The sequence below is a fragment of the Anopheles funestus genome, chromosome 3RL (genome assembly GCF_943734845.2).
Source record: "Anopheles funestus chromosome 3RL, idAnoFuneDA-416_04, whole genome shotgun sequence".
In the NCBI taxonomy this organism is placed as follows: Eukaryota; Metazoa; Arthropoda; class Insecta; order Diptera; family Culicidae; genus Anopheles; species Anopheles funestus.
Genome location: NC_064599.1, coordinates 70,445,781 through 70,469,295, shown reverse-complemented (window position 1 = coordinate 70,469,295; position 23,515 = coordinate 70,445,781). Strand labels below are relative to the sequence as shown.

Genomic DNA, 23,515 nt, shown 5'->3' with positions numbered 1-23,515 from the left:
GAGGCCTTGAACCTTCATTCTTTTGCCTTTATGCGCAAACTGAGTGAGAATTAATGAGTGAATTAAATCTTTCTTACGAGTGACTTAATTAGAATCCCAACAAAAAGTTGGTAACTTTCTTAACAATTTAACTCTTTCAAAGATATTTCATTAACGAATATGTTTTTATTTTACAAAAAACCTCATGAAAGTGTAATTTCAATCATGAAAGAGTGATATCACTCTTAAGTGTAATTTCACTCACGAACCATGAGACTTTGCGGCGATCTTTAACTCACTCGTAAAAGCGTAATTTCAGTCATGGTTAAATATGAATGTCTTTTAATGCTCACTATTTGCATACTTTCAGGCGTTGTTGCTTTAAGATACTGGGAAGCGACAAATAGCATTGACGAGCGTAATTCGCTATTATTCTTTTGCGTTATTCAATTATAATTCCTCTCGATCAAACAAGCGTGTTCCCACTGTGTTCTTAACATTAATCACGTTCATCAATCTTATCAAGTGATAATCAATAAATACACTGTTATTGTTTCACTCAGAGAAAAAAAAAATCAAACAAACCTCAATCGATCTAAGTTCGTTACAGCGTTAAATGATACGCTCCATTGAAACAAGATGGACAAATTTGGGACAAATTATTATCATTTTATGTGCCTCTTTCTGGTCCGTTTTCTTCTTAGTTTCAGCATTCACACAGCTATTAATCTTGCCGGTGCACTTCGTACACCTACTCATATGGGGCGTAGATGATATCGTTCAGCGTTGTTCAGTGTACTCTATGTTTTATCTTCCAGCAAAGAACCGCGTGATGGATGGATGGACAACGAGTGTTTTATATGAATGACAAGATTTAGCATTTGATGTCAGACGTCAACCATTAATCAACCACTTCCGATGGCGCAACCTGTGGCGCAACAAAGCTTCCTGTTGCGCTTTTCTGTTCTCGTGTGATAGCCTGAGCTGAGGGTGAAAAATGTGGTTTATTTATTTCCCCTCCCTGTATGATATTTTTGGTGAAGAAAACATTTTCATCCCAAAGAAATAGTCCACAAAAAACAAAAGATGGCAAAAAATGGGTCCTTGTATTTTTTTTGTTTTTTTTTGGCGGAAGAATAAGCCATAAATTGCATACCTTTCGGCGTATTCGATGTCAGTGTAATAGGAGCGCGCCTGAACTAATGCCATCAGCGTAGCAGAATAATCTTATTAACGTTGCTAGATGAATGACAAAACAATTGAACGCAGATTTCAATTACGATTTGGTGAGCATTATAATACATATCGAAAATTGGTACAAACTCATCCGTCTGTAGTTTTATGTTTCCATATTTGTTTAGGATTATAGTGTATAATCCTTTCGAGTGTTCTATCCACTGCGGTGTGGCTTTTCTCGCCCAAAGTCTGCCACAAATAAAATTACGTGGTTAGTGTATCATGAAAAAAGCCGACTACACTACATACCAGCACGTTGTTAGGCAACCTTCACACGCAAGCCTAAACCACACGCTCGCTAACCCAACGTGCGCTGACCGTATCCGATAAATTTAGGCATGCATAATCGCAAAAAATCATCCGTGCGGATAGGCCACGCACATTAGATTCTAACATAACCCTTGTGGGCTGGAAAGCGCGACCACCCTTCGCCCTGCTAATGCTTCGGGGTCAGCACAATCATACGGAAATATTAAAATCGTTGACAGGTGCTTTCATTATTTTGCGCACAAAGTGCATTTTCCAACCTGCGGGAAAATCGCTCCCGCTCAAGGGTTTTGTGGTACACCGTACATGCTTAAAAGTAGTGAGGCAAAAAAAGGAGGCTCCCCCACCAAAAAGCCGGGTGTGTAGGTGTGTGTGTGGTGTCGAATAGCATTAAAATAATTGCAAACCACAGCGCGTGGAAACCGAAGTGCTTCAGCTTGATCGGAAGGGAATGGAATTCGAGTACGCAAAAAGCCAATGTGATGGAAAATAATCTTTCCGGTTCGATGGAAGAATGCTCATTTGCGCGTTTCAATAACAAATGAACACTGGTGTCCCGGACACGGACGAACCGGAAGCCGTTTCATTTAGTGATGTTTGGCGTTTTGGCAGCTTGGTCAAAAACGGCAACCGCAAACGCCTTTTTTTTTCTTCTTTCCTGCCCGAAGTGGTTAAATAATGAACTTCCGAAAGTGACATGAATGAGTGGAAACGAGTGTAATCTGTAGCTGTAGCGCAAAATCGAATTCCATGGTATGATATTACTGCATTACTATTATTAACTGATCTTTTGAACTTTTGCAAGAAGTATCAACAGGAAACCAAGTTTTGCTAGGAATGGAAATTTACGCTTCCACTGCTGCATACTGTCAAATGTTGCCCATCCTCTTGGCACAAAGCACAAAGCATTTAATTGACTATTAATGGGCACAAATGACAACGGGGGCCACATATCATCGCGGTGGGAAGTCGTAAAATCAGCAAATTTCTCTCATCGGTTTAATGGTACGGAAATATCTATCGTCCAGTGAGCCATAGAGCGTGTACACACCGGTTGAGAATTTTCGCGGTATGTGTAATTAATGAGAAATTTAATACGCGTATTATTGAGAATTGTGAGCACTCACAGAAGAATTGGTACTTAATAAGATAATATGTGGTGGAAAGTTATTTGCAGACTGATAATAATCATCACATTATGCTCACTAAAATGGATGGTTTTGAGAATAGTTTTATGTGTGAAACCTAATCTTTCGTATAGAATTATTGGTAGAATTTGTGGGTTTTACGCAAAATCCCCAATGTTTCCCTCGAATCTCCCAACGAATCTGGCTTGGCGGGCCTTCAAAAGGCGGGAGTCTTCAGGAGTTTATCAATAATCAACCATTTTGCGTGGTACACTCAAAGGTAGCATTACATTGGAGTGAAATTCAACCGTTTTAAACAAAGGGGTGCTTTAGGGTAACATTTCATAACATACACGACCTACTGAAGTCCGTAAGGAAGGACGCTTACGTCAGCATATCTCTTTGAGCAGTAGATGATACAGATTAGATAAATAGACTGCAAGATATGGCGTTTTGTCCGTATATATCCAATATAATATACTCTCTGGAAATCGTCAAAAGATTCTGATTCTTCGACAGATATTAACATGCAACAGAAGTTAAAGAAACAGATAGCTAAAGTGATCTTATTTGAGAAGATGATTTCCAAGAAGAAAAAAATGATGAAGAAATACTTGGCCAAGTTATGTAAATTGGTATACGAAATCGTCGCTCGAGAATTGGAAATTGAAAATTGGAAATTTGCTCTATGGTTTGCCGAGACCTAAATGATCGGCGAATGGCGAGACCTACTGGACGCTGGAAAGCAATTAATTGGGTGGAGATCAGGAATAGAGATAACACTTGGCGACTATCGCAACTAAGAAGATCTTTCTGCAATAGAAGATTAGCGAAAAGGAACGTTAAGAGCCGTATATCCGCCGAACAGTTAATCACTAAGAACTTAAAAAATATTAAGACATGAATATGTTAAACGCATATCAATAATCTTTAAAAAATAGTAACACCAATTACCAACCTAATTTGTAAAACCACGGCACAAAAAGGAGTTAAATATAAAGTGAAAAATTTGCAACTATTTCTTTAAACTTTTCGAATTTAAGTGAAACATGTAGAGATATAAATATTTAATTTTATGAAAAGTGATAAATGCTAAATGTAATTGATTCTACATAAAAACATGCTTTCTCAACTAACAACTTCATCTTTTCAGAAAGCTTTGCAAAGGATTCTTCGAGTTAAGAAAAGCTCAAGAATGATAGATTCTATTTTAATCTATGAAAGCTCAAAAAAGGGCTTTATTTCTAAATATTTAACATAAACTTGAAAATAATTATTAAGTGATTAAAACATTCTCCCTTCAACTTGAAAAGTCTTTAACATGAGCATTGGATAAAGCATGATTGTGCCTTTATGATTAAAGAATTTATTTAAACTATCGGTTATCTTTGTATTAAAGTTTCATACTTTTAGATATAAATGTGATGTACGATGTGATGTGCTCCTGACATGATCTTTGAATGATGGAAAGCTTTAATTTGAAGTATGCTGACAGGTCGGTTTAAAGATTTATTATTATGGATAATGTAATATATCTTACGAAATGACGTTGAACGAAGAAGAGACCAAACATTCATCCATTGTTAAATGGTCGGTTTCCTTTATACCACATCCAAAACTATTCTTATACAGATACAATTTTCCCAATGCCTTCGGTCCCTTAAGAATCATTCATACGCAGGAAAATGTTACAACTTAATGAATCATTTTTCATCTTCCCATCGTCCTGTTTTTATCCTTACCCAAATATAGCTCCACACTGGAAAGCTATTGCCTTCCAAACGAACCTAAAATTAATCATTGAGGTTTCTTCGCGATCTATCTCCATAACGCCCGTACTATGCCGGTACGGGTTTCTCCAGTACGCTTTCCCAAAACCAAGCCCAACTGTGGAAAACCACAAAAATTGGCGAAAAATCACTTAATCACCGTTTCGCTCGGTACCGTTAGCGTACCGACGCAAACGTGGCTACGAGGAAAAAACGTGATCAGAATCGAAGTAAAAGCCTAAAATATAACCCATTTTGTGCTTCGTATCCTGATGAAGGAGGGCGAAAAAAAAAACACAAGCAGCTACTAGCGAAAGTATTGGTTTAATTTTAATAGGACCAAAACTGTGCACAATGACGGTGGAAAACATCGACACCTGCACTTTATTGGTACCCCCCGGGTGAGTGGTATACCAAGGGTGTCGGTTACCAAACCCGGTACGACTCTTCCGTAAGGTTCGTTCTTTCCGGTTAAGTTGTCACTAGCGATCGATTGGCAAAAATGCAAAACGCAAAAACACATCGTCCGGTAAGATCGCCTTTTCCCTAGGGGAAAATTCCAAAAAAAGGGTAAGTTGAAAACCGACTTTTCTCTTTGTCTGTCCAATCGTGTTTGGGATGGGAAATAAAAACAAACAACCGGCACAGCAAAACCATACAAGCGTGTTAAGCTATGAATAAGGTATTGCGGCGGGAATCGTTTTTCTTTTTAATCATTTCGCACGTTTTAACTATTCTCGACCAGTGTTACTCTCGCTCTGTGGGCGAGAATTCGCATGAACCACACATACAACAGAACTGTGTTTGGGGTGATTTTTCAATGACCATTTTATCCCTTTTATGTAGGCGCAGCTTGCATTAATAGCTTGTGCAACGTCGCACATTTGTGCACAGAAAGTCGACAAACTTAATCACGACAAATAATACTGTGCCCCGGTGTTGTTAGATCGGTTTAGAGTTTAAAATGATTATTTTAATCTAAATTCTGCAGTGTAATATGTTTCACATTCAACCATTGCGTGTTGTATTTCTTATCTCCAAATGATATCAGTAAACAATTTTATACCTAACAGTGTGGTTGCTTTAGGACATTTTTTTATAAGGGCATATTATAACATAATTCTGATGAACTGCATTTTGGTGCACACTGAACACACACATATACACAAAAAAGTCATTTCAGTGTATGCTTTCACCTTTCCATATTATGCCTTTGCATTTTTTCCTTCTTCACCTCCATCAACCTTCGTTCCGATTGAATCCTGCATTATGCAGACAATTTGCACAAAACCGAGCAGCGCAATATAAATCATGCATATATAAAACATCAGCCTACGGATAGTTGACCGGATAGGTCGGATAGCATGGGCGGCAAAACTGTCCCGTTCGACGAAACTAAGGGCAAATGGTGTGGTGAAACTGTTATGACTTGTTGTATTCACCACCCATTTCGTCTTATATTCGACACCGAAGCCGGGAAGCAATCATGCAGCAGAAATTAATTATTTAATTCCGCTTGCCTTGGTGGACGAGGCCTCCACATCGTACTTGACTGATTTATCAGAAACAGGAGCGCACAAAAACGGCTGCAATGAGTATGTAGTTTTGGTTCGGTTTTTTTTTCGCTTCTTTATCACCGTTCACTATGCACTGTGGTGTAATATGTAAGTGCTACCATTTTTATATACAGGAAACGCTGGAAATTAAACGTACGAATTGAGGTAGAAGATGCTTTCAGCACTATAATGCTGTATTTTAAGTGCAGGAAATGAAAACAAGAAATCCAGATCCATCTACAACGCTTTCCTCCAGAAACCATTAGCGTCAATGGAGCGACACGGATCTAAATTCTCGTAAAGGTGTTCTCGAAAAACGTTTAAAAAAAGATCCTTCGAAGGTAGAATGAGAAACACATGTCGTTATAATAGCTTTTACCATCGTGTTGTTTTCCTTATGAAGAAGGTATGTAACCATCGTCATCATGCAATGTTTTTGAGAAGCCTTAAATTAATGTTTAATAAATCATTTTAAACGGTTTAATTTTACCTTGCATAGAGTTCGAATTGAGCTTCAATCGGTTTTTACGAATTACGATTCCTTTTTATTCCAACCGTTTCGCGTTGCTTTGGATCAGTTCTCATCCGAACCTTCGTCGCTGTCCGAATAGGCACCGAGCAGTCCTAAACTTCCAATGCCACCACTACCACTTCCTGCAGCTTGTGGAGCTTGAGCCGGTGGTGTTGAAGCCACCGACACTACCGAAACCGGTGGAGGTGCTTTAGGTGGAGGCATTTCCTTCTTTTTGACGACCAAATTGTTGAGAGCTGTCTTTTTCACCCCAATGCTTATATTGTCCAGCTTACGGACCTTACTGGTTGCAAACGATGGAACGTTCCTGCTGACGATCGATGAAGTAGTGGCGGTAGCCGTGGAGCAACTCGGTTTATTGCTTTCTGTAGCTGATGATGTCGATTTTTCTGGCAGTTCTTCTTTCACCTCTTCCACAATTATTTCTGTCGCTACTCGTTTCACGCCGGATTTGTTCTGAAACTTTACTGACCTGCAACAATTGAAAACAAAACAGATTAATTAATTCACCTTTTCATTGCTTGTGTGTGTTTGTTTGTTTAAAGCCACTACACTTTACTTACTTAATGAACTCTTCATCCTGTCGCTCTTGCCGTTCCTCACGCTCCCGAATACTCTCGGTACGATCGAACTGTTGCAGCATACTGTCGTAGTCGATGTCCTGCTGGCGACGGTTCAAGTCACGCAGCTCCTCCAGCGATTCCAGCAGCTCGATTTCATTCCTCGACTGTTGCGTACGATTCTCGAGCAGCTTCATCGGATTGGTAGCTTCCTCTTCGCGTGCCTCTTCCTCTTCCCGGCGGGCCTGCTCTTCGGCCAGCTTCAGCGCCATAAAGTTGCGTGTCGCTCCCGCCTCGATCTCGTAGTCCGTGTTGCGCGGATCTGTTTTGAAGGAAATTTCTTGCAGGCAACGGGTACATTTAATGTAGAACCGATATATCCGTATACCGAGGTAGTCTTCATTTTCCACATCCTCCTTGCGAGCGTTAAATTTCTTCCCCTTGTAAATGTACTCGCCGCAGGTAACGCAGCGCATATTAAACGGTGCCATCAATCGTACCGTGTACTGTCGGTTCTTTGGAAGCTTCACTCGCGGGATTTTCGACGGATCGAAATCCGGCGGATAGTATTTCTGCAGATAACGAGAAAAACCATTTTAACATCGAGCAAAGAACGAATTAACCAGCCGAGTATGATTTACTTACGTTTAAAACCTTTCTTTCCGACATGTTTTGGTTAAAATTTGTGGCAAAATATGAACCGAATGTTTATTTATGTTTTCGTCTACACTGTAAACTGTCAGGCTGTATCACGTTGACATTTTCACAGTGGTCATGTTATTTGACAGTTGAATTGCTGCTGATTGTCAGCTATGAAAAAGTGAAAATGTTTTAATTTTTTGTTCAGAAGTTATTTTGACAATATTAGAAAATTAACAACAATTATCGTAATATGTTAATTTTTACGAAAGTTATTTCATGCAGCTATTTGCTCCTACAAACGTAAAACCAAACCTGTTGATTCATGGCTGCGTTCGTGAAAGGTTTCAAGCGAAACTGACGCAGCCGTTATGCAAGTAGTTCCCAAGATACGTTATGGTAGAGGACCACGGAGTTTACGCGCTTCATTTTTTGAATTCTTTAATTATGTTATCTTAATTGGGGTATTTCCTTTCGTGTACTTTTACGTGTCCATGTTTTTTTTTATTGTTTCTTTCAATGCTTTTTCGCTTATTTTAATACACAACTTCACTAGCTAGGCTGTTTCCGTTCCTTTATTGATAAAATATCGTTTTCTTATAAAGTTCCACGTTATGTTATCGGTTGCGCATTTTTTTTGTAATTGTTTTAATTACTTCTGTTTCACAAAAAGTAATAGTAGAAGTTAGCGATTACAATGGTAATATATAGTGTGATATAATTAGGTTTACGATACAAATAAAAAACGTTTTTTTTACCTTCCGAATTTAGTGGTAGTCATGCTTCTAATACAACGAGGAAAGAAGCATTTGGCGTGTTCACAACGAGGCGGCATCACGGAATCGGTTTTGCTCTACCTTTTTTTTGCATCCCGATTCGATCCCTGGCATCGCCTTCAAAAACTGGTTCAGCTAGCCATATGGTTGGCGCTTTGGCAAACAAATTTTGCACTACATCAACACGGTTAGCAAACAACTCGTCTAGCAAAACAAATTGGGCACAGCATCTCTAGAGTATGGTGAGTTGAGCGTGATGCATTAAGCGAACGGTCACATATTCACTAGCTATTCCAATAATGATCTGAATCCCTTTCAAACGCATTAAACTTATGCGTCTTTAAATACCGGACGCGAATATATCTGACCTGGTTGCCACATTAATCGTCCCACCGATTCGATCGTTTCGATATGATCCTTCCCTTTTCCCTAACGTGACGGCGTAATGTAGATATGATCGGTGTGCAGTGTATGGTTTCTAACCTCGAAATGATCGCAGGTCCCGGACCCGGACCCGGTCGTTCGTCTTTCCGTTAAATCCACAAAAAATAAAATAATCTACCGTAAGCTTCACCGCATCCGAATGGAAAATTGTGATCAATTCAAACACATCAATTGTGTGTTGCGTTTGTTTGTTTCATGCCGTTTGTTGGTGTGCAATTTGGCGCAGTTTTAATATTTGTACGAGCAGCAAAGCTTACATCTAGTGAAAACAATAAAAGAATCATCTTACAACGTCTAAGTTACGTTTTGATTTGTTTGTTTTTCGAAAGAGCGGACGCTACAGAGCTCGCGAAAAATGGGTTACAGGTTAGGCTGGTAGAAACAAAATGGGTGCGATGTGTGGTGGGACGGCCATTGACCGTTTGGCTAGAATACGCACCAATCGAAACAAGGATAGCGACTGTACGATCACAAACGATCATTCGGAATGCTACTCTATGCGATCGTGTCCGTTGCAGGTGGTGCCATCTATCGGCTGGAAATTGCACACTGCTTATTTACTGTGTCCCGTCGCTTCCTGAAACGATTAGTGCTCCGTAGGTGTGTATGTGTGTGTATTTGGGACTGTTTTTTTGCGAGTACAACGAAATCGTTACCAACATTGAAATAAGAAAGACAATTAAAAGAGAGAGAGAGAGGGAGAATAAAAACCCAACAAACAATAATGTGAACTTAGGCCATTGTTAGCGTGCCGGCACCCATTCCGAAACCGACACCCCGTGGACCATAGTTGCGACCGTAGCAGCCCCGACAGTAGATTTCTCCGTTCGGGCCATCGTTCAGGTTCGTCGAGTCGAGCGATTTGTGGCATTCGAAGCAACTGAAGCATCGCTTGTGCCAGATGCGGTTTTTGCTCAGCATCTTTTCGGCTTCGTACACGGCATAACCGCACCGGGTGCATCCTTTGCCATCCTTTGCCTTTGGTCCATTTGCTGGCTTTGCGTCGGTGCTGTGGGTAGGAGAGAAGAAGCTTGCTTAGAACTTTTGGGGAACTCTTCAGACATGGTCGACATGAGACTTACTGTACAGGAGCAGCCTGGGCATCGGTGGAGACCAGTGTTGGCGTGTGTCCGAAACCGAATCCCTTCGGTCCGAACAGCTTGCCGTAGCATGCGCGGCAATGGATCTCACGATCCGGACCATCACAGGCAATCATGGAATCGAGCGGTCGGTGACATTCATTGCAGTTGAAACATTTCTTGTGCCACATCGTTCCCTTGGCCAGCTGCTGCTCAGCAGCAAACACCATGCCGCCACACCGTGGACATCCCTGACCTTGCGGTGCCTTGATCACGGTAGTGTCGATCGTGACCATCGGCTTCTGAGAGGCTAGCTGATCCTCACTGCAAACGAAAGCAAACGAGGTTTTAGTTTTATCTCCGAAAATCTAATGTCCATATATCGGGTAAACTTACCTCATGCAATCAGTCTGCAGGAAACCGGATCCGCAGGCAAATCCGTATCCATGCGGACCCCACTTCTTGCCGTAGCAGGTCTTGCAGTACACGTCCCGATCCGGACCATCACACGCAATGATGGAATCGAGCGTTTTGCTGCAATCGCGACACTTGTAGCACTTGCGATGCCACTCACGTCCCTTCGAAAGGACCTGCTCGGCCGCAAACACTACACCGCCGCAACGTGGACAACCCTGTCCGGGCGTAGCCTTAATGACCGTCGTATCCACAGCGGACGGTTTTGGTGCAAACTCACTGGTGAGCAAAGAAGCCATAGTTAGACATATAACGTTCAACAGTCACAAATACCAGATATTATACACACAGAAAACATGTCACTAACGGTGTACGAAAAGGGTACAAAAATGAAACAGTGGCGAAAGTTTTGAAGATACATGGCAAACACCAATAGGCAACACATTTCTACAGTGAACAGTTACTTAACAGAACAACTTCTAATGTACTACCTCTTGTAGTCCAAATCGCGCGCATCACTCATTAACCCCAGGGAAGAGATTCCCGAGTGGCCATAACCACGAGAACCAAACCGACTGGCGTAGCAGCCTATGAAGCGTAAGGAAGGGAGAGAAATGGAATGTGTCATTATTAAGTGGACAACTAAATAGACATATATATCCTTCACCGTTCCATTTACAACCATACAACGAATAACGGTTTTGAAACATTTAAATTGACAACACTACTACCGAACACACAGTTAGTGACAGTTTAGTGTATACATTCTGGGTTTGACAGCAGTTGTCAAATGACATTCGATGAACGCAATTTACCCTTCGATCGTAGTACTATCGCTCTGCAGTGCTCCACCGCCTTGACCGTATCCGTAGCCCTTGGGGCCGAACTTTTTGCCATAACAAACTGCACACAGACGTTGCCACAGATGCACGGTATGTCACATGGAGATACGACGAAAAGATACACAAAACAAATAAAACAACATTACATCGCGATCCAACATCGGGAGCCCTCCCCGGGGCATGGGGTTGATTCGCGTTGTTCCCTTTTTCATTACCTTTGCAGTAGATGTTACGATCAGGACCCTCGCAGCAGTTTACAGAATCGAGACCCTTCTTACACTCACCGCATTTGAAGCATCCCTTATGGTAGGCCTGTATGGTACGGGAAAGGACGACAGATATTTAACGCACACCTTAGTAGTAGTAGTAGTAGTAGTAGTAGTAGCATTGGTAGTATCACCGTGGTACAGCACCACCTAATGTACACCGGCACAAGCAGCTTCTTGCGCGATGACGAAGCCAATATAGCGGTAGTGTCTGTTTGTGTGTGGATGTATTTTGTAAATTGTTTCGAAAATTTGAAACAAACTTTGAAACACCGCATTTTACTATTATTTACATGACAAATGTGGTTAGCAAACTGCGGCCCATCATATATCTCAAACGCGCTCTAGCGATGTTGAGCGAAAATGCATGCATTACCTCTACAGTAAATCTCTTTATCCGGTCCATCACAGTGGATCGTGGAGTCAAGCGTACGGTTGCACACTAAGCATTTGAAGCAGCGCCGATGGTAACCCTGGATGTCAGAATGGGAATTGGAAGCGGCGCGTAGACGAGTGACAGTTTGGTGGAGCATTCGAGGGAAGAAACAAAAAAGCGATGGGAGACAGAAAAGACAAGAGTGATCAAGTAAAGCTGTAGTAGCAGTAATAGTAGTAGTTGCAGTAGTAATGAAATGCTTATCAAGAATTGAAGCTGTTAGCTCGAAAATCGTTGTTCTTGGTGAAGAACTGAAGGGCAAGCCGTAACAAAGTTAGTAAGCCGATGCTTCAGTTCCAGTTAGTTAGTGTCCACTTGGAAATGCACTAAAATAGTAATTCAACTCACTCTTCCACGTGCCAACATTTGCTCGGCCATGTAAACAAATCCGCCACACCGAGGGCAACCCTCTCCTTCAGGTGCCTTTGACATTGGTTTCGGTTCAAAGTGTCCGTTCGTGCTATGGATTTGGGGACGGACAAAAGGTTGGTTTGGTTGATCGGATAGCGCGGTTAACATTGTTTTGCATGTTTGTTGTGGCGTAAAAGTGTGGATGCGTATTTTGTAATTGTTGTGTACATTAACAATTTTCCAAAAGTTGAAAGCGTCATACACACACACACACGCGCGCGCACACACGAAGGAATATAAAGTAATGGTAACGATCGTACGAATGTTTTGTTGTGCAAAAAGGAACCAAATGCACGGAACAGGGATGATGTATGTAAAAGAGAGAAAGAAAAAGAGAAAGAAGAAAGAAGATAGAGAGATCATGTAAGAGAAAACATATAAATCATTCGTCAATGCGTCTAATTAGGAGGTTGGGAAATCCATTGTAATTGTGGAACTCCTTGAAGAATTTTATGTTCGTCCATACTGTGGACACTGAGTTTCTGTGTTTATCTCATGTGGAGCTTCCACGAATAGGCAAGAACATGCTTTATATCCACAATGTTCCTGCCCAATCGGGATAGTACTGTTAATTTAGAAGGTTAACACAACACGATCTTGCTAGTGGAGTTCCTTGCCGACATTCTACACTACACTGGGACAAGGCAAAGTCCCCTGTAACAGTTGACTAAGAGTTATGTTCGCATCCGTATATTGATAAATCTCGTTTCGCTTTTTAATGTGATCAAATTTGTACAACAACCTTTTTGGCACAACTATTCTCGTCTCTATCGCTTTTTTTGCATTCGTTTTTGCTCCAGGGCACTTTCCTTATCCCATTAACACAGTGTTAGGACGTTAGAAAGGAATGAAGGATTTTGGGGTTTGAAAGTAAAGAAGGAAAATTATGACAAGCTACTACTTTCATACACATTTAGTACACGTATAGATAGATGAGAATGAGAAAATGAAAAAAAGGCGTCGTACAGCGAGCGAAGCACTGCGTGTCATGAAGCGTTCGTGTTAAGTCTAGCCTGTGGGAGCACCGGGGAACAAAGAAGAAACGTTATACGCACAGCACAACATTCAAAACGGGATGTGAATTAAAGTGTTATCACAAGTGACAACTACGGTCACAAAAATCAAAACAAAATGTGTAAAACTTTTTTGCTTGCAGAGTAGAACACAAAACAGGAGGAAATAGACGGAAATAGAGTGGGGAACACAAGATATACACAAAAAACCAATGTAAGAATATACACAAAAAAATGGAAACAACAACCAACAACAAAACAACACCAAATACAACAACAGATAACAAAACAACAACAACAACACGTCAAACAACAAGAACATGAATATCTCACCGATCATGGGCCAGATCATGGACACACGGGAACATTTATGACAGTAACACGTCGAAGTAAAGGAACACACACACGCACGCACGCCATTTTTTTTGCTCATGATTGGTTTTACAATTGATGAAACACATCAGCTTCCAGCGTCCATGTGTTTGAGTGTGTGTGGGTGTGTGTGGGTGGGTGTGTGATGTTGGGTGAAGATTAACACCGACACCGAGAGCTGTCACGTGGAGCTCGTTTCTGTGCACATTTGCCGCGCGTTCTCTAGTGGTTCTCTCGTTTGACATTCCACAGCAGCAAAGCTTTTCGATGTCGGTCGACTGCTCTTGATGATTTTACACACATACACGGCGTACCCGTAGCTCATCCCAGAGCACGCATACACAAATTGCACACGCACACACGCACACAGGCGCACACAGACGGACACAGATAGACGAAGACGTCACAGAGGGGGGAGGGGAATGGTGCTTTGTTTTGTACAGCGACGAGAAGGAACGAGAGATGTGAGACTCGAAAATGGCAAACAATGCTGCTTGGGAATTGATCTTTCATTGACTCCTTTGTTTCTGTTTTAGGACGTGACGACAGAAAGTAGCGTGCTCTCGCTCTGCCTTTCTTCGTTCATTGACAGCTAGCACGCAACGCGGTACTGTGTGATGTTTTGGATCTGTCACGCTGCCTAGTGTCAACAGCGTAGTAGCTCAGAAGTTACTTAGCCGTACGAAGTTGTCAGTTCATAGTGCATCTGTGCGTATATTTGTCCTTTTGTGTGTGTGTGTTTTTTTGTGTGTGCTGGTGTGTACGTGTGTGCGCGTCTATGCATAAAGGAGCTCAATTTATCAGCCTTTCAGACAGCTGTCACAGTAAATCGAAGCAACATTTTTTTTTTGGGATGGGGTGCAACGCCACAGCCAAGTAGGCACAACATGGTGAAAATTGGTGATGATGGGGGTTGGTGGTGATATTTATGATGCAGTCCTCATGCATGTTTTTTGCCGTTTTTTTTTTCGAACACAGTACCAACAGACGTACTACACGGTGTCATCTCACGCGAGACACAATAAAAGGGAGGTACCCTGCTCGCAATTAGTCACAGATAATGTACGATTTATTTGCCAAATAACTCCAATCTAATGTAAATGATTCGATACAAAACAAACAAAAACCTATAAACCTGACCGAATCGAAACAACAAAACGCTCCACTGCACATGGGAGCGAACCTAGGTGCAGGGAAGTTGAGTTGGGAAACGGGCCGGATACTAACGGCTGAACGTGTGAGGGCTGGAACCATCTACCTAAGCTTATGGGTGAACTGCTTCTGCTATCTTTACTCCCTCTAGCAAACAATTGAACACTAATCGAAGGAAATACAGGATAACGAAAGTAAAGCACACACTTTGCCTTAGGTTGTTTAAAACATCACAAAGCCATTTTCTTTTCACTTTTGCTTTCAGTAATAGTAATACAAAAAAATTCGAGAACACATGAACACGTTGGATCAATCGAAAAGGAAGATTCACCGTACGGGTTCTGACGAACGAGCGAACCTTCCCGGTAACGAAACAAGGGTTGTACGTTTCTTGTATGGTTTGACTGAAACGAACGTCTCTATTAATCTAACACAACAAAACCGGACAAATACAAAATAGCGTTTAGAGTGGGACCGTTTACACCTGTCATTTGTGGTAGTGTCCAATAGTAATAAGATGAATTGTGTTTTAGTGTTTTTTATTTTGTTGATCTGATTTTTCTGATTGGATGTCTTGTGTTTTTGATTCAAGTGTGTTTTTTTTTCTTTTTCATTTGGTTTCTTTTTACCTCTTACTTTGTGTAATCTCCTACATGTCCTAACAATACTTTCCTGACAATTATCATCATTTACTCAATACTTATATGGTGGTGTTGGTTGATTTGGTGGTGACAAGAAAGAATTTCATTGCTCTCACACTTGCACTAACGGAGCCGGAACCGGACTTCTTTAAAAAAAATGTGGAGGTGTTTCTGGTTTGGTTCTTGGTTGTTTAAAGCTCCTGCGCTTACTCCTTCAGGGGGGGTGGGGCACTTACTTAAACGAACGGGTTTTGTTTTTAGTGTTCTAGTACGCACGGCGCAACATTTACTTGCTGCATCGTTCGGGCACAAAAATGGATACATATTCGTGATACAATCGTGACAAGACAATGCAGTTTGGTGGCGCGGTGGGTTTTTTTGTTGTTGTGGTGGATATGGTGAAGGTAGTAGGCAGTAGTGGTAGTAGTAATATAGTAGTGGTAGTTGTTGTTGGTGTGTTCAGATTGTTTGGTTTTTTTTGCATGAAAATGTAAGAAAAAAATAACAGAAAAAGTGGAAATCAGCATGCATATTCTTCATACGTCGCAGGTTGTTTTTTGCTTATTATTTATGGGTGTATTTAAAATATATAGTATTTGCAATTATTCAGGGGAACGTAAATGAGATGGATGACAAAAAAAACACTTAAGTTTGCCACTAGATGGCACTAGCTTGGCAGTAGTAGAACATAGTTTGATATTTTACAACAACATCTAAAAAAACAGGTCGTCGTATGTTTCAGTCATGCTGCACTGATAGGAAATTAGTTTCGCAACAATTCATGATGCAATAATTGACATTTAATACACGTAGTATTAATATACATAATTGTGTCTGAGGGATTTTCTATTCATTAGCGCCTTTCTGGCGCTCCACTAAGGAGATCGAAATATTTCATCCGACACAAGAAATGTGTTTTCTACTATGCGTTGCTTTAAAGGGAGTTGGTTTACTTCTTTATAAGACAGAAAGAGTCATATTTTTTCTCAGAACTTTAGTAAGAAATCGTTCCCTGCAGCTACAGGACTAAGGAAAGGCCCAACGAGAGCTAAACGAAGCGAATATAATCAGGTGACTGATGGTGGTAAGATTGCAACCAAAAAAAAAAACGCGCCGACAATTATATCATACATCAGTGTCCTAGCACAAAACAAGGGTGGAAGTTAAAATGTCTGCGAGAGAGTCGAAAAAATCCTACGGTATGCTAATTACGTCCTATATGGATCAATCGGTTCGATTCTCTTCTTCCGTTTGATTTCTTCTCTTTTTTTTGTGGTACATAGCAATTGTTTTAAAATGGTCGTTCTATCATAGCGAAACTTACCCCTCGCCCTGAAACTGGGCGCCAGTGTCCATCGAGAGGCAGCCGGCGCCTCCACCGAAACCGTAACCCTTCGGTCCGTACTTGCGACCGTGGCAGTTCTTGCAGTAAAGTTCGTTTTCGTGCTCTGCACAGTTTGTGGAGTCGAGCATCTTGCCGCACATTCCTGTTACCGATTGACCGATAGGCGGAGGGTAAAAAAGAGAAAATAAAAGAAGAAAACACGCGTACTTGTTATTCGATCGGTACTGCATAAAGTGAGTGCTTTTAAAAATAAACCTTCGACACTGCGTCGACATTGCAATAGCGACAACTAAAAAATTTATTGATTGACACCGCGCTAAGCGTACAGTCGGGTAGTCGCCGACAGTCACCGACCACCGTGGTTGGACCACGGATCGGACAAAAGCAGAAGGTGTAAAAACGGCGTGCACTACGTGCACTAAACATCGAATAGTTTTCGGCCACGAATGAGGTCACATGCAATTGGCTTCGCTCAATCGCTATCGGCAGGTGGCCAGTTGGGGTAGACGAGGGTTTGGCAGAAATACCAACATCTACGCTGCGAAACACAACGCGAAGAGTTGCCGCCCAGCGGTCGGGGCAACGGTCGTGATGGGCATTCTGCCAAATGTTGGCCGTATAATGAACCGTAGGTAAGTAAAAAAAAAATGGCAGAGCAAAAAGGTCGCAGTTGCTAGCGCACGATTAGCACGAAGAAAAGTGATGGAAAATCGATTACAAAGTTAACTGGAAGATGAAAAAAAAATCCTTGTATATTTGCAAGTCCAGTTGTTCGAAAAAGAAAATTGAAACTACTAATCAAGTTTTTGTTGATTGGTCTATTATTATAGGAGGAATTATAGGGGATCGTTAATAATTCCTAAACATAAAACTTTTCATATTTTACGATAGTGTTGGAAAGAAGTCCTTTCCAAGCAGGAAAATATCTATTTCCATTAAAAATTTTATTACTTATGTGTTTTTTCACTTGGCTACGAATTAATCGTACAAAGAGTTCCATCAATTGTCATAATTGTAAAAAACTAAAGAAATGTCAAAACCATTGGATCTATTCCCAAACAACAAAATGTACTTGCTGTCAAATGTACTTAGTACACCATAGGAAACATTCGATTCCCCAAGTTGTTTGAAAAGTTTCTGAAACTTTTCATTTGATTATTCGTCAACAACATCCACTTTCCATGACGGTGTACCGTTTACCTTACCGATGTTTTTTGTATTTCTAGACACGAAAAAAAAATCTAAATAGATCATCTCCTTTAGGGAAGAATGATGCGAAGTTACGCAGCAACGAAAGAAAGGAAAAAAAACAACATAAAACAACATCCAAACCGGCCGCTCTAAACAACTACCAGCTCCACGTTGCTGCACAATCTATGTCCTCGATATTCTATTTTGGTTTTGCACCCGTCTTTCGGCACGTCAACGACACTTGGCCGTCTGCCGGGGGCCCTCCCAGCAAGAGCCCAGCAAAGCCGGTGTTGTCAACAAAAGCTGGCAGCGAACGCAGGGCGGATGCGTTTCAGCCAGGCTGCCCGGTACGCTGCCAAACCCGATCGCCGACACTCTCTCCCTCGCCCCTCCGTTCAGTCTGCTGCAACATTGCAATATCCCAGATACCGGTGTGTACATGTGTATCGGACACTTACCGCACTTGAAGCACTGCTTGTGCCATTTGTTTCCTCCGGCGACACGCTCCTCGGCGGCGTACACCGATTTGCCGCACTTGGGGCACTTGGGGTTTTCCGCTGGCTTGAAAGGCATGGTTCTGGTAGTGTAGCTTTTTGTTTTCTTGCTAACGCTGGAAAAACGACGTATATGAAGATGCGCGTTCGAGATGGGTTCGGGATGCCGAGCCTTCGGTTTCGGGGACGACCTGTTGCACTAGCGCGTGGCGCGACTTGTTGCTGCTTCGATGACCTTTAAACGTGCACACGAAACGAATCGAAACGAATATTGCTTATGTAAAGGATGCAATGTAACACTCGCGGAGATTTTTTTTGTTTGCAATAGCTTAGTAAATAGCAGCCCTAATATTTAAGTACACTTTGCGCTAGAGAAGCACTATCGTTTTTCGCGCGTTTGCGTTTAACGTCCGTATGCCACCGACTATGCGAATCCAATCGAAATTAAATAATATTATCAACAAAAAAACACACACACAAGATCCAGACGAGGATTCACTGTAAAAAAATTCTCACACTGATTATCTTTTCCTTTCAATAGCCCTGCGAAGCTCTAATACCTTTCAATCGATTCTAGGACACTCTCAAAAAAAGGGTGGAAGAAAAGGATCAACGACCGTTTGACTGCGCTTCGAAATGTGTTCGCTCTTCACATTGCAACCGACAGTGCACCGTGCGTATGAACGACTGAAAATCTAGTGCCTGATCCGATACCGATCGATCATTGCAAGCCTGCTTCACCGCATCACGAGTGCATTCGCGTCGGCTTACTGTCGGGATTAGGTAACGCAGTAATCTTCGTGTAGTATGGATCGTGTAATTAGAAGTTGCGAGAGTTGCGTGAGAGTGAATCTAAACGTGGTGTATTTAAATATTGTTTTTTTTATAATTAATTATTTTGCCTAAATATGTTACTAACGTCAACGATAGTGACAACGATCAATATCGCATTTCAGATTCATTCAGATTTATTTGATCTGATACTTAAAATAAATTACAAATAATATCTGACAGATACTAAATACTGACGCAAGTGCAATGCAGTGCAGGAAAATCCATTGTACGTCACACACAAGACGTCACGCTCGTATTATGAACCGCTGGCGTTGCGTATGGGATGAAAGAACGCAAGATAAAAATACAACCGTGCACGAGTGAGGAGAAGCATCACGAGAGTGCCACATGCGTTAAATCCTGTACACCCTTGCTCAGCAGGGCCCCCATTTTCCCTTTTGCTGGTAACATAAAGGTAAACAAAAAATAACCTTTCAACGCTACGGTGCTACGCAACGCGGCACACAGCAACGAAATGCTGCTTGACCGAGGCGCAACTAACTGCACACGGCCACAAAATGATCCTAAGAACCACACCTGCTGGGATTGGGTAGTTTTTCTTCTCAGCCCGGATGAACTTTTCCAACCGGCCTGAGGATTTCAATGTGTGTGTGTGTGCGTGTGTGTATTAATAAATTCTGCGTGGGGTTCAGTTGGTGATGTATTCCAACCCCTCCAAAGGGGAATGTTTTAATACTGGCGCTAGGCCAGCGATCGTAACACATTGCACTCAATCTTTTGCTTGCGATATCTCATGGAAAAGTAGCTGCATAGTGTGAGGAATGTGTTCGCTTTCCTTAAACCTATCTTTCACATCTTGTCATGTTCGGTTCGTCAAGACATGCCAAAGTCCCATTAGAAATGTAGCTGACACCATCAGTCACATATACTTTCCCAATCTCTCTTTCTCTCTCTTTCTCCCTCTCCGTGTCAGATTTGTGCTCACTTTTGCCCACTGCACCAACAAAATTCCAACAACCTGTTATGCGTGGGTGACTTCTTCAAGCTTGCCGTCGCCAACGTTACCATTGGGCAACGGCGATCGACAAAAGTCCTGGTTGGTCCGGATGAAATAAAATCCATATAGGTGACTAGGTGGATATTTCTGACCGAATGTAACCTCCATCAGCGGTGATGATCGTTGACAGTAAATGATAATCTTGCACTCGCAGCGAAACCTTCCCGTTGATCGTCGTCTGTCACAATTAATTGAGTGTCATCCAAAATGGGCTGACTGTCCATCGTCGTCCGGAGGAGAAAGAGTCATAATTAACATTCCACCGCTGGTTTGTTGGACTAAAGTGGTTGGATGCAGCGTTGGTATTGGGAAAGGGAAGGACATTTTCAACAGTGCTCTAATTATGCTAAAGCACCAACCCGGCATCTCGTACCGTTTACTCCGGTGGACGAGAATTTGTTGAGGAATCCTTGTGCATTCGCTGTCCACAAAGGAGAGTGACAGATCTACCGTTTGTCAGTGTGCCAGAAGCACACGAGATGGAACGCGTATGCAAGATTCGCATTGCAGTTTGGATGCAGCTATTCTTCGATACTGTCCTTTTTTTCAAATGCCAACGTCACTTGCGTTGGAAGGTTACTTACGCAGCAATCAGGAGATCGGAGATCTCACTAGCGAGCTCCAATACACCAATACAGAAAATTCCCTTGCTAAGATCCCTTCTTTCCCTGACATCAGGTGACCTTAACAGCTCGTTCATTTGATTATGTCTTCATCAACACCTAACGCCATCACGCACAAATCATGTTCATCAGCATATTTTCACACCGAAACGTTCACACACCGAACCCACTCCCAGCAGCAAAGTAGACGATGGTTCCCGTCGATGTTTCCAACATTTCACACGTTTATAAATAGACGCACAGACACCGATCGCGGCAGCAAAGAAAAAATTCACCACAAGCAATAGCGCTTGGATGGAAAAATGGATCAGAAGTGAGGTAAGAACATATGGAGCTGGCGAGATGCGGGATTGAGGTTAGAAAATCAGAGCAACAGATTTTGACAAATAGAGAACGTTTGCATCACTACCATTTCCACACGACACTGGTCTAACATTTGTTCATTCGTTTATTCCTATTCGGTTCGCACTGTTCGTATGTTAAAGGATCATGCACAATTCACAAAACCAGATTTGATCGCAACAGTTCAGTGGCTCGGGATTACTTCAACTTATCAATCGAATCTTCACAAAGTCTTCACTATTCCACTTCTACTCCAGTAGATCACTGTTCTCAGTAAGTTCACACGATCGCGCATGGAACATGTATTTTCTAAACCTCTCGATCACTTAATAAACACTTAATCTTGCTGTACTTTTTTATAAGAATATAGATTAAATGTCCAATTTTGAAGAACTTTTGAGTCTTCAATATCTAGTAAAGCTAAACTAAAAGCAAGCCTGGACAAATGCAAGCGAAACAGAAACGAACAGCTAAACACAACACTCTGGTGAGCTTGAGAGTACTCGCCAACTACTAACCGTGTATTCGAATGATTGACTATGGTGCCGTGCACTCGGTAGTCTATGTATCAGGATGCACACGGCACGCTACTGCTTTATTCGGTAGCAAAACTCGCCAGGCGCACCAACACCACGGACACGGCGTGCGAACAGCTCAGCCATGTGATCGGTCGCACTATGGTAGTCCCTTTCTGACCGATGGCGATCCATACAGAAGGGAGACAGCCCAATTGAAGCTAGGAAACGGGGTACGACACCGGTTTAGCAGGAGTCAAGTTCCACGCCTGCCTGTTACCCATACAGTGCAACTCACTGCAGAAGGAAAACCGAAATGGAAAATGGTTTTCCTCCCAATTTCCCACACCTTCATCTTCACACGGAAGATCCACTGGTGCAGAGGTTTTGCTCGTACAGAGCGTCTCGTCGAAAAAACACACGTCACTCTATCTCACTTTTCTGCCATCACCTCCGGGCCTGGCCAAGCTGCTGCGCCACTTTCCACCAGTGGCTAGTGGCCCATCGAAAACATTACGGTACCTGTTGCTGTAGCAGTCCGGCGTTTGTGTCGATGACTCAACCCCCGGCCCAAAGAAGCCGATGACGAAGATGACAACTGTTTGATCTCATCCAAGATTGCGACTCGCGACTTCTGCTGGTGATGAACGGCATAAATCACATATTTTTAACAGCACTCGAGTACCACCGAAATCACGAGCGGTGTTTGTGTATTTTCCCCTCAATCGAGGAAAACAGATGCAAAAAAAATAAAAGGAACATGTTTTACTGCTTCCTATCGCACAAGAGGAAGTTGTTGCGATAATTCAATTGGGTGATGAATCATGCTTGCCGGTGATGAAGGAGTTAAAGATACTCGCGCACGAATGATGAATAATAAGTAGATAACAAGAGCGCATTAATTGGGTAGTATTTATTATCTTTTCTACTTCCTTTTCTTGTTCGGAATAATAAAAATAAGTTCACGCTTCTAAGTTCAATCAAATTTAATGAAAATTTAAATATAAAAAAATGACAGTCTAATTTGTTTACTAAAGAGAATGTACTAAAACCTGGAACTGTCAAATCTGTCACTTGGTTCATCATGTAAACAGAAAATTTATTTTTTTCCTATTTTTCTACATGTTTTTGCATCCATTTTAAACATATTTTACTGTGATTTCTATAGAAAAAATTACCTTCATGCTCGTACTACTAGAGCTCAATGATGCATGCAAACACCAAATATATTCGCCTGCTGCACACACTTGACATTTGCCTCAAGCGCATCAGTTGGAATGTTAATTATGATGCTTTTTCTCTCCCATTTTTTCTGTTGTTGTTGATCATCCAAATATATGCGACCAATCTACCGTTCAACAAAGTAACATAATCGATATTCTTCATCGTGGGTTTTGCATTTTTGGCAACGCGATATCTTCATCCTCTGTCAACGCCGGGTGAAGTAATTACTCTTCTGCCCAGCGAACCGACGCCGATCCTCATCAATTATCTTCGTAAGGATGGTTGGAAAGCAACAACAGCAGGATAATGAAGAAGCAAAAAAACAGTCGGTAAACAGCTCGAGCGAGGTCAAAGATGACAGTGGTGTGTCTTAACCGTTGCTGACGTTTTGCGATCGGCAAAATTCATCTTTCTTAAA

At 41.8% G+C, this 23,515-nt stretch overlaps 2 protein-coding genes across 12 annotated transcripts; both read right to left on the bottom strand.

Annotated features, from left to right (window-relative positions):
- Nucleotides 1–6,475: 6,475 nt before the first annotated feature.
- On the bottom strand, nt 6,476–7,806 carry LOC125769817 (splicing factor YJU2). Its single transcript, XM_049438699.1, has 3 exons — nt 7,672–7,806; nt 7,030–7,598; nt 6,476–6,938 (listed from the first exon to the last, which is right to left on the bottom strand). Exons 1-3 carry the CDS (start codon nt 7,693–7,695, stop codon nt 6,509–6,511), a joined length of 1,023 nt encoding a protein of 340 aa, XP_049294656.1. The 5' UTR covers nt 7,696–7,806; the 3' UTR covers nt 6,476–6,508.
- A 416-nt stretch (nt 7,807–8,222) lies between these two features.
- LOC125769807 (muscle LIM protein 1) lies at nt 8,223–21,989 on the bottom strand. Of its 11 annotated transcripts, XM_049438682.1 has the most exons (10): nt 21,827–21,933; nt 18,506–18,776; nt 16,836–16,998; nt 12,271–12,382; nt 11,436–11,532; nt 11,210–11,281; nt 10,870–10,966; nt 10,361–10,657; nt 9,968–10,288; nt 8,223–9,894 (listed from the first exon to the last, which is right to left on the bottom strand). In XM_049438682.1, the coding sequence occupies exons 2-10, from the start codon at nt 18,618–18,620 to the stop codon at nt 9,618–9,620; spliced, it is 1,551 nt and encodes a 516-aa protein (XP_049294639.1). In that variant the 5' UTR covers nt 18,621–18,776; nt 21,827–21,933; the 3' UTR covers nt 8,223–9,617. The 11 variants fall into 11 exon arrangements, with proteins under 11 accessions (XP_049294639.1, XP_049294629.1, XP_049294628.1 ...); XM_049438672.1 differs by lacking the exons at nt 11,210–11,281; nt 11,436–11,532 and adding an exon at nt 11,863–11,959 and having other exon boundaries at nt 21,877–21,989; XM_049438671.1 differs by lacking the exons at nt 11,210–11,281; nt 11,436–11,532 and adding an exon at nt 11,863–11,959.
- Between the last annotated feature and the right edge of the window lie 1,526 nt (nt 21,990–23,515).

Excerpts from the sequence above, each read along its gene's own strand:
- LOC125769807 (XM_049438682.1), bottom strand. The coding sequence starts at position 18,620 with ATGCCTTTCAAGCCAGCGGAAAACCCCAAGTGCCCCAAGTGCGGCAAA. Across the intron at positions 10,658-10,869 it reads CGCGATTTGGACTACAAGAG|TGAGTTTGCACCAAAACCGT; the intron begins GTAGTACATTAG and ends TTTGCTCACCAG. Across the intron at positions 10,289-10,360 it reads CTGCAGACTGATTGCATGAG|TGAGGATCAGCTAGCCTCTC; the intron begins GTAAGTTTACCC and ends TTTCGTTTGCAG.
- LOC125769817 (XM_049438699.1), bottom strand. The coding sequence starts at position 7,695 with ATGTCGGAAAGAAAGGTTTTAAAC. Across the intron at positions 7,599-7,671 it reads CGGAAAGAAAGGTTTTAAAC|AAATACTATCCGCCGGATTT; the intron begins GTAAGTAAATCA and ends CGTTATCTGCAG. Across the intron at positions 6,939-7,029 it reads CAGGATGAAGAGTTCATTAA|GTCAGTAAAGTTTCAGAACA; the intron begins GTAAGTAAAGTG and ends CAATTGTTGCAG.